This window comes from Aethalodelphis obliquidens, unplaced genomic scaffold, assembly GCF_003676395.1.
Source record: "Aethalodelphis obliquidens isolate GAN/ISIS:26980383/991018 unplaced genomic scaffold, ASM367639v1 scaffold71, whole genome shotgun sequence".
Classification (NCBI taxonomy): domain Eukaryota; kingdom Metazoa; phylum Chordata; class Mammalia; order Artiodactyla; family Delphinidae; genus Aethalodelphis; species Aethalodelphis obliquidens.
The window spans coordinates 502,242-519,866 of NW_020838015.1; the positions used below are offsets into that span (position 1 = coordinate 502,242).

At 40.4% G+C, this 17,625-nt stretch overlaps 1 protein-coding gene across 5 annotated transcripts in view; it reads left to right on the forward strand.

The window, feature by feature from the left end:
- Positions 1-17,625, forward strand: part of SYTL5 (synaptotagmin like 5) — a 235,472-nt gene that overhangs the window by 142,027 nt on the left and 75,820 nt on the right. For 4 of the 5 annotated variants that reach the window (XM_027091242.1, XM_027091241.1, XM_027091239.1 and 1 more), the window contains exons 4-6: positions 11,950-12,065; positions 13,493-13,607; positions 16,740-16,874. In XM_027091242.1, coding sequence (XP_026947043.1) covers positions 11,950-12,065; positions 13,493-13,607; positions 16,740-16,874 — 366 coding nt within the window. The remainder of the gene's footprint in view (positions 1-11,949; positions 12,066-13,492; positions 13,608-16,739; positions 16,875-17,625) is intronic. The other variant, XM_027091244.1, reaches the window with a different exon arrangement.

The following is a 17,625-nucleotide window of genomic DNA, read 5'->3' on the forward strand; positions in this document are numbered from 1 at the left end:
GTATAAGACAAGTTGTTGTCAGAAGGGTGTAAGAATAAATAATAACAAATTGAAGGTTCCATGTCCTCCTTAGGAGATGTTAATGCATCAATACAGAACTTCTGACTCACTTGTACTTCTTTTATTGGTATAACAATAACTTAATAAACCCAACTCTCCACTTATCCAATTGATCTATCCTTTGACCCATCCGTCCATCCATCCTACAACACTTATTGATAACCTATTGGTATACTAGGGGATAAGGATACAAAGATGAATAAAACATGGACTACACTCAGTGGTTTCAGAGTCTAAGGAGGAAGATGAGTTTATTACATTATTGTCTCAAAGTAGAGGAAGAAACAGAGCTCTCATTGGTTCTTACACCTCATTGACAACAACAATTAATAGTTGTTAGCATCTGTGACAGCTGGAAATTTACACGATGAGTGTTTAACTTGATATAAACAAAATCCCTCCTCATTTTTTAAAGCTGAAAACAGAGACCATTATTTCTTCAATATTCCAGCTATGAGTCTACGAGGTCTCAGTATCTGTCAGTGCTGGAAGTATCTTATTTGCTGTTCATGGAGTGGTTTTCAAAAAGGAAGTGTGAATGATATTTTATTGGCAGTGAATGTCCTTTATTTGTTGTGAGAGAATGCTGCAGTGCCAGTGGGCTGTCTCCATGTTCAATAGACCATAAAATTGAAATTCCCACCGTGACCTCTAAGAGATGAAATGAGTCAGAAAGTGACTCATTCTCTAATCAGTTGGAAACACAACCTTTATTGTCATTTACCTTGGATTGGATAAAAGTAAAGAGATTTTATTGCTGTAGCACTGAAAACGATTACAGCAAGGACGGATAGAGGGAGGCTCCCTCTTACAGTGGGCTGAGCAACCCTTGACATTTTCTCCAACCCCTTCTGGTTTTAACAAGTTGGTTGCTGTTGGTCTAGTTTTAAAAGTAACTCTATAGAAATAGAATGAAAGGGATCCCCGACACAGCCAGTTAGTTCATGTTGCTATCTTAATGAGACCTACAAAATTCTACATGATTATGTTAGCTGAGGCAGTTGCCATGCAACACAAAGACAGTCATAACGATCATTTTTCCTAATTAGCACCTCAGTTGAACTCAGAAAGACCCCTAAGATAAAAGTGACATGACAGAGATCCCCCAAATGAAATAGTTCTAATATGATATTGATGAGCTGATCTTATATATATTCGTGCCATGTGGTGACATTTCATGCTGCTGTATGACCTTGTGAAAGTCTTTGTAATTTTAAAGGAGGAACCTGGTGGTTGTGTTTTTGATGAATTTGTAGTGATTACTGCAAACAGATGAAATATAACTGAAATAGACAAAATATTAGTTTCAGTAACTTAAAAGAAGATAGTACCAATGGTTGGAAGATACACACAGAGAGTGCAGGAGGAAATATATAGTGCTTTGTTATGAGGAAGAGAAATACAGCTCCTGACATCCCGAAACTGATGTGACATTTACATGTGGGCCTTGATGTTGTTGGGAGCTGATCTGGCGCTCACAGGCAGGCTGTGGCGTTCTCCTGGTGGACATAAACGACCTCAGAGCACCAGCCTCCCACACGATCACTCTGCAACCAGGATGAAGTGAGAGAAAATAAGAATACTTCATGATCTTGTCTAAGCATAGACCAAAACAAGGTGACTGGTCAAGCCACAAAGTATCAGACATCCCCCTCTCTTGGCTAATGTGAATCTCCTGCTACCTCCTTACCAATTACAGCTTTAGCCTTCTAGTTGGCCCATCTTCTTGGTAAAACTTAAGATACCAGTCATAGCGTTGTCCCCACTTCCTGACATCACCTAATCTAGAGCAAATCCTTGTTGCCTTGAACTCTCCCCATAATTACCTACCATAACCCAAAATTCTATATTAAATCCTTTCAAACGCCCTCTTACTGAGACTTCCTGTGGTTCTTCGTGGCATGTGTTTTCCTTCATTGCAATGAACAAAAACCTCAACTTGTTCAACTTGTTCTTGGCGATCTTTTGGTCTCATGGGTATTGGCAGTTGCCACATAGTCATTTCAAAATCAATCCTAGTTTAACAAATTTCTATAATCTAGTTACAAGGGAAAGATTCACATCAGAGTAACCCCACACTGACCCACAGATTTTGGGGGTGGTAAGAAGCTGTTTTGAGTGCCTTGACATGCTATTTTCAGTCACTTATTAATCATATACAAGAGCCCTCCCCTGTTTTTAGAATGCTCTGTTCACTGTGGTTTAGTATCTTAATACCTACATAAACTAGAGGGACTTTTTTTTAATATGGAAGTGTCATACATATCAAGACACTCTGCATGTACTGTTTAGACAATAATAAAAGAGTGTCTGTATTCAGTACCCAGTTTAAGAATGAGAGCATTCTTGTTTTGCATTTTTTATTCCCTTGCTTTACTTTATGGTTTTACTGTCTACTTGGATATATCCCTAAGTAATATATTTTCTCATTTTTGAATTCTATAGAAATGGAAATCATACTGTGTATTCTTTTTTTTTAACATCTTTATTGGAGTATAATTGCTTTACAATGGTGTGTTAGTTTCTGCTTTATAACAAAGTGAATCAGTTATACATATGTTACCATATCTCCTCCCTCTTGCATCTCCCTCCCTCCCACCCTCCCTATCCCACCCCTCTAGGTGGTCACAAAGCACCGAGCTGATCTCCCTGTGCTATGCGGCTGCTTCCCCCTAGCTATCTATTTTACGTTTGGTAGTGTGTATATGTCCATGCCACTCTCTCACTTTGTCCCAGCTTACCCTTCCCCCTCTCCATATCCTCAAGTCCATTCTCTAGTAGGTCTGTGTCTTTCTTCCCGTCTTACCCCTAGGTTCTTCATGACCTTTTTTTTTCTTAGATTCTATATATATGTGTTAGCATACGGTATTTGTTTTTCTCTTTCTGACTTACTTCACTCTATATGACAGACTCTAGGTTCATCCACCTCACTACAGATAACTCAATTTCGTTTCTTTTTATGGCTGAGTAATATTCCATTGTATATATGTGCCACACCTTCTTTATCCATTCATCTGTTGATGAACACTTAGGTTGCTTCCATGTCCTGGCTATTGTAAATAGAGCTGCAATGAACATTGTGGTACATGACTCTTTTTGAATTACGGTTTTCTCAGGGTATATGCCCAGTAGTGGGATTGCTGGGTCGTATGGTAGTTCTGTTTGTAGTTTTTTAAGGAACCTCCATACTGTTCTCCATAGTGGCTGTATCAATTTACATTTCCACCAGCAGTGCAAGAGGGTTCCCTTTTGTCCACACCCTCTCCAGCATTTATTGTTTCTAGATTTTTTGATGATGGCCATTCTGACTGGTGTGAGATGATATCTCATTGTAGCTTTGATTTGCATTTCTCTAATGATTAATGATGTTGGGCATCCTTTCATGTGTTTGTTGGCCATTTGTATGTCTTCTTTGGAGAAATGTCTATTTAGGTCTTCTGCCCATTTTTGGATTGGGTTGTTTGTTTTTTTGTTATTGAGCTGTATGAGCTGCTTGTAAATTTTGGAGATTAATCCTTTGTCAGTTGCTTCATTTGCAAATATCTTCTCCCATTCTCAGGGTTGTCCTCTGGTCTTGTTTATGGTTTCCTTTGCTGTGCAAAAGATTTGTGACTCTTTTGGCTCAACGTTTTTTTTGTGAAATCTATCCATGTTTATGTGAATACCATTCCATTCATCTTCACTGTTGTATCATTCTATAATGTATCTGTTTTCTTGCTGATGCAGATTTTTGTTGTTTTAGTTTATAATGGTACAAAAAAATGCTGCTATGACATTCTTATACATATGGCCTAAGAAACATGTACAAGAGTTTCCTTGGGTAAGGTTTTTAAACTGTGAGTTATGACCTATTGGTGGGTCATGACCAGCATTTAAGAAAAAAAGGAAACAGAAAATGTCAGCATATATAAAATTATATGTATGTAAGTATATATATACGTGTGTGTGTGTGTGTGTGTGTGTGTGTGTGTAGTTTTTTTCTGGATTGTGGTATAAAACATACTTTTTTCTTTCCAATTCCCCTTTCCCCCATCCCCACCTCCGATAACCATAATTCTGTTCTCTTTTTCTATGTGTTTGGGGTTTTTTTTTGAAGTATAATTGACCTCCAACACTATGTTAGTTCCTGGTGCACAACATAAGTCTAGTTTACATCTGTCACCATATGAAGATATTACATTATTATTGACTATATTCCCCATGCTGTACATTTCATCCCCTTGAGTCATTTATTTTGTAGTTGGGAGTTTGTACCCTCTAAATCTCCCTCACCTAATTCACTCATCCCCTCGCCCCCCTCCCCTCTGGCAACCAGCTGTGTTTCTTACTGTGACCTCTGCCAAAAATGTTTGAGAAGACTCCGGTAAGGAGTGCACCTAGGAATGAAACTGAACAGCAAATGGTATGAGCATTTTCAGCCTTATAAGATGATAAGTTGTTTTTTATAATCGTTGTACCAATTTAAACTCCACGAACATTGTATAAAAGTTTCCTTTACAATCTTACCAACACTTGGCATCATGAAGAATTTTAATTGTTGTCCAACTGGTAGATATAAATGGATATCTTATTATGATTTTAATTTGAATTTTTCTGATTACTAATGAGGTTGAGCATCTTTTCATAGGTTTATTGGCTGTCTTGGGTTCCTCTTCTGTGATATGACTATTTATATATTGCCAAATTTTCTATTAGGCTGTTAGTGTTTACTGATTTGAAGGTGTTTTTTTATGACCCCCTTCATCTCTAGAAATGCTTTTGCCTTAAGGTCTATTTTGTTTGCTATTCATACAACGATATCAAGTTTCTTTTGGTTAACATTTACGTGGTATATATTTTTTTATCGTTTGCCTTTCAACCTTCCTGTGTCCGTATGCTTAAGATGAGACTATATAGCGTATCTGCTATTTTAAATTATATGTTATATGTATTTAACTATTTGCTATACATATATGCTGTATGTATAATGTCTACATATACCTGCTATGCATATATGATATATAATTGTTAAAGTTTAATTTGACAATATTTTTTCTTAAACTATAGAGTTTAGTCTACTTATGTTCATTGTAATTGCAATATTTGCATTTGTTTCTATTGCAATTACTGTAATATTTGCTTTTATTTATATTATCTGTAGATTGATTGAAGTACTATATTTTTCTCATTCCATTTTATCCTCTCTACTAGTGTAGATATTATATGAATTTTTATTTTTAGTGGTTACCCTGGAAATCACAACATTCATATTTAATTTTATAAATCATTAGTTATAGCCTTCGTCTAATCAGTAAAAGGAACTTGGTATTCTTAAACTCCAAATATCATCAGCCTGGCTTGTATATACTTTTTGTCCTATGTTTTAGACACACCTTATTTTCAATTCAACAATTTAGATATTATCATTTTTGTTTTACATCAACATTTGTTTAGATTTATCCACGTGTTTTACCAATTTCACTTTTCACCATTCCTTTTTATATCTCAGATCTACTTTAATTAACTCTTCTTGAAGTAAAGTCTCTAGAAGTTCCTTTAGTGAAACTCTATTGATGGTTAATTATCTCACTTTTTATTTTACTGAAAATTTTTTTGTTTTACTCTTATTCATAAACAGTGTTTTCTCTGGATATACAGTTCTAGATTGATAGTTATTTTCTCTCAGAGCTTTGTAGATATCATTTCACTGGCTTCTGGATTTCATTATTTCTACTGAAAGTCAACTGTCATCCTAATCATCATTCCTCTGTATGTAATCTGTCTTTTTCCCCCTCTCTAGCTACGTTTAAGATGTTCTCTTTATCTGTAGTGTTCTACAGTTTCACCGTAATATGCCTAGGGGTTTCTTTTTACTTTTCCTGTTGGAAGGGAAGAAAGGAATAAATATATACCATCATCTCCATAAGGCCAGGGTCCTTGTTTGTCTTTTTCACATCTGTACTCTTAGCCTTAGCACAGGGCTTAACACATGTAGGAATGCAATAAATATTTGATGTGTAATGCATAAATTTATAAATAATTCTAGTTTCCTTATGAATAGTAAGAAAGAAACTCATCTTATTTCAGCATATCTAATAAGCGTGTCTTATCTCAGATGTCTCTGGTCACTAGTAGAAGATAAAGGAAGAAAATGAATCTTTTGGTCACTGTTCTTCTTTTTTAGGATAAGATTACCTATTTTTCCCCTGTAAATCTAAGGACAACTTGACTTTACATTTAAATAAGCTTCCAAGTGAAAGTTTGAACTCCCATGAGTTTAATGTTAAAATTAGGGCCTAGCAAATTCTGAATACTCAGTAATCATTAATCAGAAATAATGAGTGTAACTCAATTTCAGTCAAACTCACTCTTTAGAGTATGACCTATAGGAAACACATCGTCTATTCTGAGCCTTGTATTTCTGAAATATTAGGTTGATGTGGCAGAGAAGAATATAACTTTTATAGTGGGTGTCATGTTTATTTTCTTTCCTCTTTTACCCCTCCTTTATTCCTGTCACTCTGCCCCCAACACAGAGGCACACTTGCAGGCACGTGTACATGCACACACACACAATCATAGCCCATCATATGAAATGCTACATGTTATTCCGTGGCTTCTGTACGTTTTCACCCTTACTCAAAGCCTTGTCATACCTGACAGCTTCAAGTTCTTTACTGACAATTTTGCCAAATATAAAGGGCTTTCGGTATAAATCCTGTTTTTGTCATAATACTGTATAACTTTGGACAAGTTATTTAACCTCTGTGAGCTTTGATTTCCTCATCTGCAAATTGAGAATAACATAGCTACTTTATGGCTTATAGTGAGGATTCTAGGTGTCATGTGTAAAGTGGCTAATGCATGACTTGGTGCGTGGTACACACTGACTCAGCCTTAGCTCCCTGTTCTTCAGCTAAGCCTTCCATCTGCCTCCAGGACTTGAGAAGGTGGCAAAGGCATGATCCCAAGAGATTGTTCTGATGTTGCAGAGTTCTGAAACGACAAATGACTCAAGTCCATATCTGAGTCGAGCAAATATAAGGATTATAGTTATTGTTCTTATAAGGATAGCAAGAAGTAATGACTGACAATTCTGGGAAGATCTTATTTGTGTTAGGTGTTGGCAGCTCTAGGCATATATGGTAAAGATGATATGGAGGCCCATTTCCTGGGGCATGTAGACCTGGTGTGGCCCTCTTTCCCCTGTCACACATGAAATGGCCATCGATGTGGCCATTTCACCCTATATCTCAAGAACATACCACAAAACAAAGACAAAGAAACCAACTCAAACAAACAAAAAATACAAGCTGAGGCTTTGGCATGCCTCTCTTAGGTGGTTCTCTATCGCTGATCTGTATTATTCCCCTTGCTCTTGTTTCTTTTTGTGTCAATTCTTGGTTCTATTGCAGAGGTTGGCAAACTTTTAAAAAAATAAGATGCCAGACAGTAAGTATTTTAGACTTTGTGGGCACTGTGGTCTCTGCTGTAACTACTCAAGTTTGCAGTTGTAGCAGAAAAGCAGCCAGAGACAACACATAAACAAATGAGCATGGCTGTGTTCCAATAAAAGTTTATTAATAGACACTGCCTTTTGAGTATAATTCATATTAATTTTCACATGTCATGAAATCTTCTGCTTTTGATTTTCCCCAACCATTTAAAGTGTAAAAACCATCTCTAGCTCGTAGGCTGTACAAAACAGGTAGTGAAGTGAATTTGGCCCACAAGCCATAGTTTGCCTACCTCTGCCCTATTCTTCCTCTGAATTTTTCATAGGTATCTTCTTAGAACCCATGCAAATCATTTCCTGAGTTGAATACTAAAACAAATAGGTTTTTATGTTTAATGATTCTGTTAGTTTTCTGTGGCCACCATCACAAATGGCCACAATTTAGCAGCTTAGAACAATGTAAACATATGATCTTGATGCCGAAAACTCGGCCTCTGTGCACCAGTGCCGAATTGAATCTTGGAGACAGAGTTTTGGGTGAAGTAGAAAAGGATAGCTTTATTGCTTTACCAGGAAAAGGGGGACATGGCAGGCTCGTGCCCCTGAAGAACTGTTGTCCCAACCTGAGAGGATTTGGTGAGGAGTTTTATAGCAGTGGTTCAAGGAGGGGGTTGCTGTTAAGATTAGGGTGTGTGCAGGGCCTGCACTCCTTTAATCTGGCCTCAGGTAGTCTCTTGATGAGCTTCTCTGGTTCCTTTAATCTGGCCTCAGGTGGTCTTCTCTGGAATGAACAATGCTGACATCTTCCATTTGTTGGGGGTTTTAGTTCTGTAAAGAGCTCAAAGATACTGTTCTGTGTATCCCTTGAGGGGGCACCAGGACCCTGCCCCAAGGCTGCACTGTTGTTTCTTGACTGCTCCTCCCTTGTCTCTGCATCTCCTCCCTCCGCTGATTAGCAACTGTTCGAATCTGCCCTTTGGAACACAGGGAAGGTCACAGAGGCTGTAGTCTGTTCCCTACAAACAAGAAACAACAGAAAGGCTTCCGTGCCCAGGAGCCCCACAGGGTCCTGCTCGGTTTCAGTCTCACAGTTCCGTAGCTCAGGAGGCTAGTTTGGCTTGTTTCTCTACTCTCGGTTCACTAGGCTGAAATCAAGGTGTCCGCTGGCTGAGCTCCTATCAGGAGGCTCTGGGAAGATTCCACTTCCAAGCTCATTTTCATGGGCAGATTCTGATTCCTTGTGGCTGTAGGAACGAGGCTTCTGTTTCCCCACTGGCTGTTAGCTAAGAGCCAGCCTTTGCTCCGAGAGGCCTGTCTCCCTGATCCTTGCATATGGACCTCTACATCTCAGAGCCCTCTTCTCACGTTTGCAATCTGTCTGACTTCCCATTCGGCAACATCTCAGTATCCAACTTCCTCCTCTTCTTCCTCTGTTTTTAAGGGCTCAGTGATTACAGTGGGCCCACCTAGATAATCCAGGACAAGCTCCCTATTTTAAGGTCAGCTGATGGGTAACTTCAGTTCCCTCTGCAAAGTTCAATCACAGCAGTACCTAGATTAGCATTTGATTGAATAATTAAGGGACAGGAATCTAGAGGCAACATCTTTAGAATTTAGAATTGAACAATTACCACGTAGATTTCCAACATAAGTACTAATGTATAAGTCTAGATCACTTAAGATGTATCCAGAAATAATTTAACCCATTCAAGTATTCAGTTTGGGTGTATTTTATACAGTTTTGGAGCTAATCCAATAATCCTTGCTTCTCAGTAGATGATCTAGCCACTTGAGAGGAAATTTGAGATGTACATGCTATGGCCATTCAATGAATAATTTGCTCCAAGGATGACATTTTCACTTTTTTCCCAGTAGTAGAACTGGGTTTCATAGATAACTTACCTTTGTTTCCTACATTCAGTACTAGTTCAGGATAATTGCTGTGGAGAACAAATTGACATATTTTTCTGGAGTGATTTTTTTTTATATTTAAGATCCAATTGTCAATTTCTAAGTCCAACCAGGTACTGAATCTCATGGATATAATACTCTAGGGCTAGAAATCTCTCTTTGACTCCTAGCTGCTTTGCCTCAGCCACCATGTCAGACTTGTCACCGATCTTGCTGATTTTCATCCTCAGTTGTTACCTGAAAACTGGGTTTGCCTCTTGGTGGGTGTTGAGCCAATAGACACAGCCAAGCCAAAGATGGGGAGAAGAAGGAAGGATTTATTATTACTTGAAGCAAGTAAGGAGAACACCAGGGATCGTTCTCAAAAGAGTGTCTCCCCAACAGCAAAACTGGGGAAGCTTTAAGCTAAGAGTACATGCATACTCATGAGGGAGCTTCAGCATAGAATTGGAGCAAGTCGACAGAGTCCAAGCTTCAGTTGATTGAAGTCAGGAGGGGCGACATTATCATTCCATCCTCCACCTGGGTGGGGGCCTTAGTTCCTGCAGAACTCAAAGATATTATGTTTATCTCTTAAGGAACCAGGACCCTGCCCCAAGGCTGCACTTTTGTTTCTTGACTGCTCCTCCCTAGTTTCTGCATTCCCTCCCTTAAGATCATTAATTACTGAGACCTGTTCCAGGGCAAGTATTTTAGCCAGGCTCAGATCACAAAATGGCTTAGGCCAAAATGGGTTCTACGTCAAGAAAGCCATTCCTGCTTCCCTTTCTCCAGGGACTCCCTAACCTATCTGCTTCATCGTGGCCCAAGTATCTTTATCTTTCTTTTCACTTCTTGCCCCCATGGTACCCTGATTCACATCTTCATCATTTCCTATCCTATCTGTTGCAATAACTTCTTCATTGGCCTTCCTGCTTCTGGTTTCTCCCCCTTACAATGCTCCAGAGATGCTGTGATTCAACCTGAAATTTAGAAAAACTGCCGGAGTTCCCTAGCATCTCCAAAACGGCATTCCAACTCCTTCACTTGACATTCAGAGATTCCCATTATGTGACCCAATCCTACCTTTCAACCTCATCATTTTCCATTACAGTCCTCCATAGAGGTGTTGGGACAAGTAGTAAGTGAACATGGGCCATGTTCTGAGAATGGTAAATAGGTCTGTGTAACTGGGGTAAAGGGTTTGTGTAACCATTGCAGATGGGTGTGATTATTCAAAGGTCCTTCTTTTCCACATTCAACTGATTGTGAAACCCAGACAGGTCCTTCTACCACCTACATTTTAAATTTGTCTCCTCCTCTCTATTAGTCTTGCCATTGCCCTAGCTCGGCTTTTGCCATCTCTCTCCTGGACTGTTGCCATGGCCAACCTGTCTCTTTGTCCCATTCTCTCTTTACTCTAACTCAGTCATTATATTACATCAAGGTATCATGCTAAAACAGAGTCTGATTGGGACACCCTTGGTGGTCCAGTGGTTAAGACTCCGTGCTTCCACTGAGGGGGCACAGGTTCTATCCCTGGCCAGGGAACTAAGATCCTGCATGCCGTGCATCATGGCCAAAAAAAAAAAAAGAAAGAAAGAAAGAAAACAGAGTCTGATCATGGCCCCTTTATAATTCAAAACCTTCATTTGTTGCCCACTGTTGTCATTAAAGATTATTTACCCACTGATGCAGTGGTTAAGAATTTGAGCTATAGCATAAAAGAATGAAATAGTGCCATTTGCAGCAACATGGATGGATCTAGAGATTATCATACTAAGTGAAGTAAGCCAGACAGAGAAAGACAGATATCATATGATATCACTTATATGTGGAATCTAAAATATGGCACAAATGAACTTATTTACAAAACAGAAACAGACTCACAGACAGAGAACAGACTTGTGGTTGCCAAGGGAGGGGGGGAGGGATGGGTTGGGAGTTTGGGATTAGCAGATGCAAACTGTTATAAATAGAATGGATAAACAACAAGGTCCTACTGTGTAGGACAGGGAGCTATATTCAATACCCTGTGATAAGCCACAGTGGAAAAGAATATGAGAAAGAATGTATATATATATATATGTATAACTGAATCACTTTACTGTATAGCAGAAATTAACACAACATTTTAAATCAACTATACTTGGATAAAATAAATGTAAAAAAAAAGAACTTGAGTTATAGGCCAGACTGCTTGGGATGGGATCCTGGCTTTACGTGTGAGACACATCATTTTGTTGCTCTAAGTCTCAGTTTCCTCCTCTATAAAATGGGGATAATAATGTTTACAGAGGGTTGTTATGTGGATAAAAGTATACTGAGTATGAAGAGCAATTAGCAGATACCTGGTACATAGTACGTATGCAACTAATAGTGGCCATTAAAATCACCATAATATACTCCAAAGATTGAGATGGACTCTATAAATAACTATAGGCTATTTTTTAGCCTATAGGCTATAAATAACTATAGGCTATTTTTTACTTAATTAAGGATTTTTGAGGGTTTATTTGGCTAAAGAATTGAATTCCAATGCTGTCCTCTTTTCTTTTGAGTAGGCAGCTAAGGATTGTAACTGGTGAATGGTTTTTTGAAGAAAAGGCAAAGCGTTTCAAGCACGTCAGTGTTCTGGGCACTGATGTTGTCCGACAGTCCATCTTAAGAAGAAGTCCAGGTAACTGAAGCAAAACTGTTTTAACCTTCATTTTGGCAGGCTAAATACCTTCCCTATATTATGTAGCAAATGAGAACAGTTGAATTTCCTGAATCCCTTGGGTCATTTCAAAACTCAGTGGCATGAAATCTAAATCTGCAGTTCATACAAGGGAAGAGGAAGTCGGTAGAAAATAAAACCCACAGTGATTTTTCATATATGTGACACACTGAGATTTTCAGGGGAGGCATTTATCTTCATCACAGACGGGTCTTTTCCTGAATGCACTTCCAATATTTTACTAAACATTTAAGAAAGTAACATAAAACAGGTGAATTACATGATTCACATTGTGAAATCAATCCTTGGTTTTTCAACAGGATGTGTTTCAGATTTCATTTAAATGTTGTTTTTTCTCATCCAGTGATTCTCAAACAGGGGCTGATATTTTGTACTGTGCCCCCCTCCATCAAGCTAGGCGAGTGTTGAGATATGCAAGGGCGCATTTTTGATTGTCCCAATGACTATGGGGGAATTAATGGCATTTAGAGATGCTAAATGGCCTGAAATTGCACAAGACGGTTTCACTCAATGAGGAATTATACTGTCACCAAATGCAAATAACACCCCCCCTTGAGAACATTACTCTGTGCATTGAGACTACAATTTAATTGGTTAAATATTGAGTGAACCTGTGTTTAGGATCATGTTTCTCAGGTATGCTGTAGTAAAGGTGGAGCAGGTGTCTTTTGGTCTGTTCCTAGGGTATCTCCCCTTTCAGACACTGGAGACAAATGCCCTTATTTTTAAGTCTGGCGGGTAGGGCTGGGAGGCTTGGACCTGATTCCAGTGCCACTTCTGGGTGTCACAGTAGCAAGGAAGGGCTTTCCCAGGTGGGTAACGTCAGGTCTGATGCCACAGTGGGACAGAGTGGAGTTAGAAGTAAGCAGTTAGCTCTGGCTGCTTCCTCCGCTCAAACCTCAGCACCTTCCAGAGTGTAGACTGTCTCTCAAGTCACGAGGTGTGTCCACAGGTGTTGGCCCTCCCGGGAAGTCTGGCTTATGTGCTCAAAAATCAGGGTATCGTTTCTAGAATCCCACGCTAAAATTCAGTCTCTAGGGATTTGGAGTTCTCATGAACCAGGCTCCCCTTCCCTAAAAATATTTGCAGAGGGATCATGTATAGTTGCTCCATTGCAGTCACCCCTAGAAAGCTTATCTCAGCAAAACCCCCACAGATGAGCCCCAATCTTAGTCCTCACTTAACTGTGGAACACTCAACAGATTAGAAATAAGTGCGTGACCGGGAAACGTGGATGGGCACATCACTGCCAATTTTTTAGACTTCTGTGTCCTGTGCTAATGTAGGAAAGTGAATGAAGAATAGAAAATTGCTCTCATTTCTGGCCACTTCATATGTAAATTTGTCTTCTGGTTGTCTTTCATGAGGAGCTGAAGAAATACAAAGCCAAGAACAAACCCACCAGAGCGCAGAAAAGTCAGACGCTTCGCTTTCTGCGGAAGGCTGGCGGAAGGCCAGCCACGATGGGCCCAGGAAAAAGGGGTAAGACCCAGCCTCTTCAAGGGAATCTTTGACCTTTGTTCCAGTCACCTGTGAAATAGATGCCTTAGTTTCTCAAGTCTAATGTCACCTAAGTGACCCAGAGAAGGTCACAGACTCATCCGAGGTAACCTTCTCCTATCATTCTCCTCAGGAAATGCAGTTTTAATTACTTTCAGTTTTAGATAAAGGTCCCTTCTGACCTGAACCTGTAAGAGTTTTTCTTTCACTTGACATATCTGGTCCTTTACTTCTGGGTAGAAGGTTTCATGCTAGGGCCAGTCTTGTCTGTAAGGAGGTGACAACTGCCTTTGTTGTAGGGTCAACATACCTCCCCCGCACCCAACCTGAGTGCTGACGCAAACTGAAACCTCCAAATCAGAGATTTATTAATAGGGCTTAAAACATTGTCTCCCCTCTTTGAAATGCGGGCCTCCTTAAGGAAGAAATCATTTGCCCACCTCACTGACTTCATTCAGAAAGCAAATATGTGTCAAGTGCTGAGAATAGGAATGGGAGGCACACAGGGACACAAGATTCAGGGAGGCGCTGGGAAGCTTGGAGTGAGAAGGTTCCATCAGGGAGAGTCAAGTGGCCCCCAAAATGCAGGTCATAAGGACCCAAAAGGCAAACTGTTGCCTTACAGCCCTGCCTGTTGTAGTCTCCATTTCTCAGGCAACCGGTGGCCAGTTTTGTGGCCGAGGGAGTGAGAATCCTAATCTACACCAAGTGGCTTTATGGTTCTTTCTGGGTAGTGTGGCTTCGTTCTCAGCAGGAGCCAATGTGAGGGGCTGCCAGTGCCTGAGCCTTCATCTGTCGCTACAGAAAGTCCATTTTGTTCTGTTCTGTTTCGTTTTTTAAAGAATCTGGAACTGTGAGTAGACGTGAAACCTAAATGTCATTTGACTCAAAGACTCATGACTAACCATGTCTTTGTTAATTAGCAGAGATGAACGGGAAAGATAGCCTAGAGGGACCATACATCCTATGTGTTGAGTCTTCCTACCACGTTAAACCCATTTGTCACTCCTCGAGGCTCCCACGGTGCCTTGTGCCCATGTGTCACTCGTCACTCGGTGCCTTGTGCCCGTGCGTCACTCGTCACTCGTTACTTGGTGCGCTGTGACACAAAGCCCCTCCCTGCACAAGAATGTAAAGTAAATGAACTCAATACCACTCCCGTTTAATTGTAAGCTCCTTTAGTGCTGGCCCAGTGTCTTTTTTGCTTTTGTGCTACAGTATCCAGCATGGTGCCTGGCCCATCGAAAAGAATCAGTGGTCTGATTGAATTAAACTCAGAGCCCACAAGTGCTTCTAGGAGCTGTAGTGCACAGACCCCAGGCCAGGCATCACTGTGTGGGTTACAGAATGGCGGACTTGGAGCTAGGAGACAACAGTGAGCCCTGCTAGAACTCAAAACTGGCATCGGATACTTCTGTCTTCAAGGAATATAACACCTAGTCGGGAAGAAAAGGTTCAAAGGTCCACACCTGAAAAGTTAATTTGTACAGAAGGATTTTAGAAAAACATAAGATGACAATATGAGCTGCCTGAAAGCCTTTCTAAAACAACAAGACAAGGAGTTAACTACAAGAGATAGAATATGGAAATAAATAATTTAAATTTTAAATTTTAAATTTATTTATTTATTTATTTATTTTTGGGCTGCATCGGGTCTGGGTCTTAGTTGCGGCATGCGGGCTCTTCCGGGCGTCTCTCTAGTGGTGGCATATGGGCTCCAGCGCGCGTGGGCTCTGTAGTTGCGGCACACGAGCTCTCTAGTTGTGGCTCACATGTTCAGTAGTTGCAGCATGCTGGCTTAGTTGCCCCACAGCATGTGGGATCTTAGTTCCCTAACTAGGGATTGAACCCACGTCCCCTGCATTGCAAGGCAGATTCTTAACCACTGGACTACCAGCGAAGTCCCAATAATTAATTAAATATTAAATAAGTGGCTTAGATCATTGATGTCGGGAGGGCACAGGGGCCATTGGGAAAGACATGAAATTCTAAGTGGGACTTGATGAGGACTTTGAAAGATGGATGGGGCCAGGATAACAAAAGAGGAGGAACAGTGATTCCAGGTGGAGGAGGCACCATAAGCAGCACTGCAGAGGTAAGGACATGCACAAGGTGGTTCTCAGAGCAGCATAAATTGACATTATATTAACTGCTATTCTCACCAAAAATGTAATTCTCCAGTTAGATGAAAGCTTCTGACACTTTGACGAGACATTCTTCTAGTGGTCTTTGAAACAGAAACAACTCGGCAGATTCTATTAAGATTGTCCCAGTACCTCTGGAATACTTTTTCCCCCTGAGAAAACTGGAGCCTGTAAAGTAAACGAACTGGTCTCTCCAGATACCATCACAAAAAGAATATAGCTTTGGTTTTTTAATCCAAGTGCATTTGGTTTTTTAATCCAAGTGCATTTGGAAAGATCCATGTTTGAGGCCTTTGGTAGCCTGGATTGTGACTTGAATCTTGGTTTCTGAAAAGTTCTTTTTAAGTTCCTAGTAATTTAGTGCAATGGGCGTGCGATCAGATTTCATCTGGTATGAGCCATTCCATTGTTCAAACTTATTACCCCAGGGACATGGGTGCCGTCACTTATTCCACAAGAATTGTCTGGGTTCTAGTACGTGCCAGGCATCTCTCTAAACTCAGGAGACCTAGCAGGGAACAAGAAGAACAGAGTTGCTGCTCTCAGGGAGCTGCGGTCTAATAAGTTGCTACCTCAGTTGGTCTCAGAGGATCACCCTAGCTCTCCTCTCTGAGCAAGGTGAGTTCAAGCTCCCTTTTCTCAGTATCCTATAAACAGGCTCTGCCCAGGCGTTGCTTCTCCATTCTCAGGTGACAGTGGCGAGTCCCCAAAGTCAATGGTCGTCTTCTTAGGAGGGACAGAGGCCTGGCTTACCAGCAACTGATACAGCCTTGGGAGCCTACCAGAACCTTTGACACTCTACTGCAGAAGCCCTGGGGACTGTCCAGAATTTCTCAGCCCCAAGTCTGCTTGAAAGAAGAATTATTTACTGTTGAAAGTACAAGAAATGGTATTTTTGAAATGATATGTTTAAATGCTTTCTTGTCTTGCTTTTAAATATATATATATATACATATATGTATAATTTCAGATTTCTTCTTAGCAAGTTCAGATCAGCAACCAGAGGAGAAATTGTAACTTCAAAAACTGAAAGTGGGCGGAGCTACAGCTTGGACTTAGACAGCCAAAATTTTCGGAGTTTAAAGTCAGCCCCCGGTTCAGACAGGTAAGACACATACAGATTGGCCAATGGGATAGCCTGAGGATAAGGTTGATGAATTTCCATCCAAACAGTGCTTCTGGACACCTGTAAAGTATTCCCTCTCGGAGATCTAACGCATAATGTGAAAAGCCAGGAGGATATATTTTAGTTGAAATGGAAAGCACTTACACTTCTGGAATTACAGCTATTGAAATCATCTGTGTTACCTGCACGGCTGAGACTTGATGTTTTGGGACTCAGGGCTGCAGTTCAGATAGAGAGATCCAGGAAAATAAATTATTTTCATTGATTTCTTGATATTTTTCTGTTTAAGCTTCTGAAAAAGAAACCTCTAAGTGTCATACATTCCTTGCAGCTTTTTTTAAAAAATTAATTAATTAATTAATTAATTAATGGCTGTGTTGGGTCATCGATGCTGCACACGGGCTTTCTCTAGTTGTGGCAAGCAGGGGCTACCCTTCGTTGCGGTGCGTGGGCTTCTCATTGCAGTGGCTTCTCTTGTTATGGAGCACAGGCTCTAGGCACGCGGGCTTCAGTAGTTGTGGCTCGCGGGCTGTAGAGCGCAGGCTCATTAGTTGTGGCACACGGGCTTAGTTGCTCTGCAGCATGTGGGATCTTCCCAGACCAGGGCTCGAACCCCTGTCCTCTGCATTGGCAGGTGTATTCTTAACCACTGTGCCACCAGGGAAGTCCCCTGCAGCTTTTAAAAAATTAAAAATAATTTCATTTGAATTGCCTCAGAGAATTTCCATAA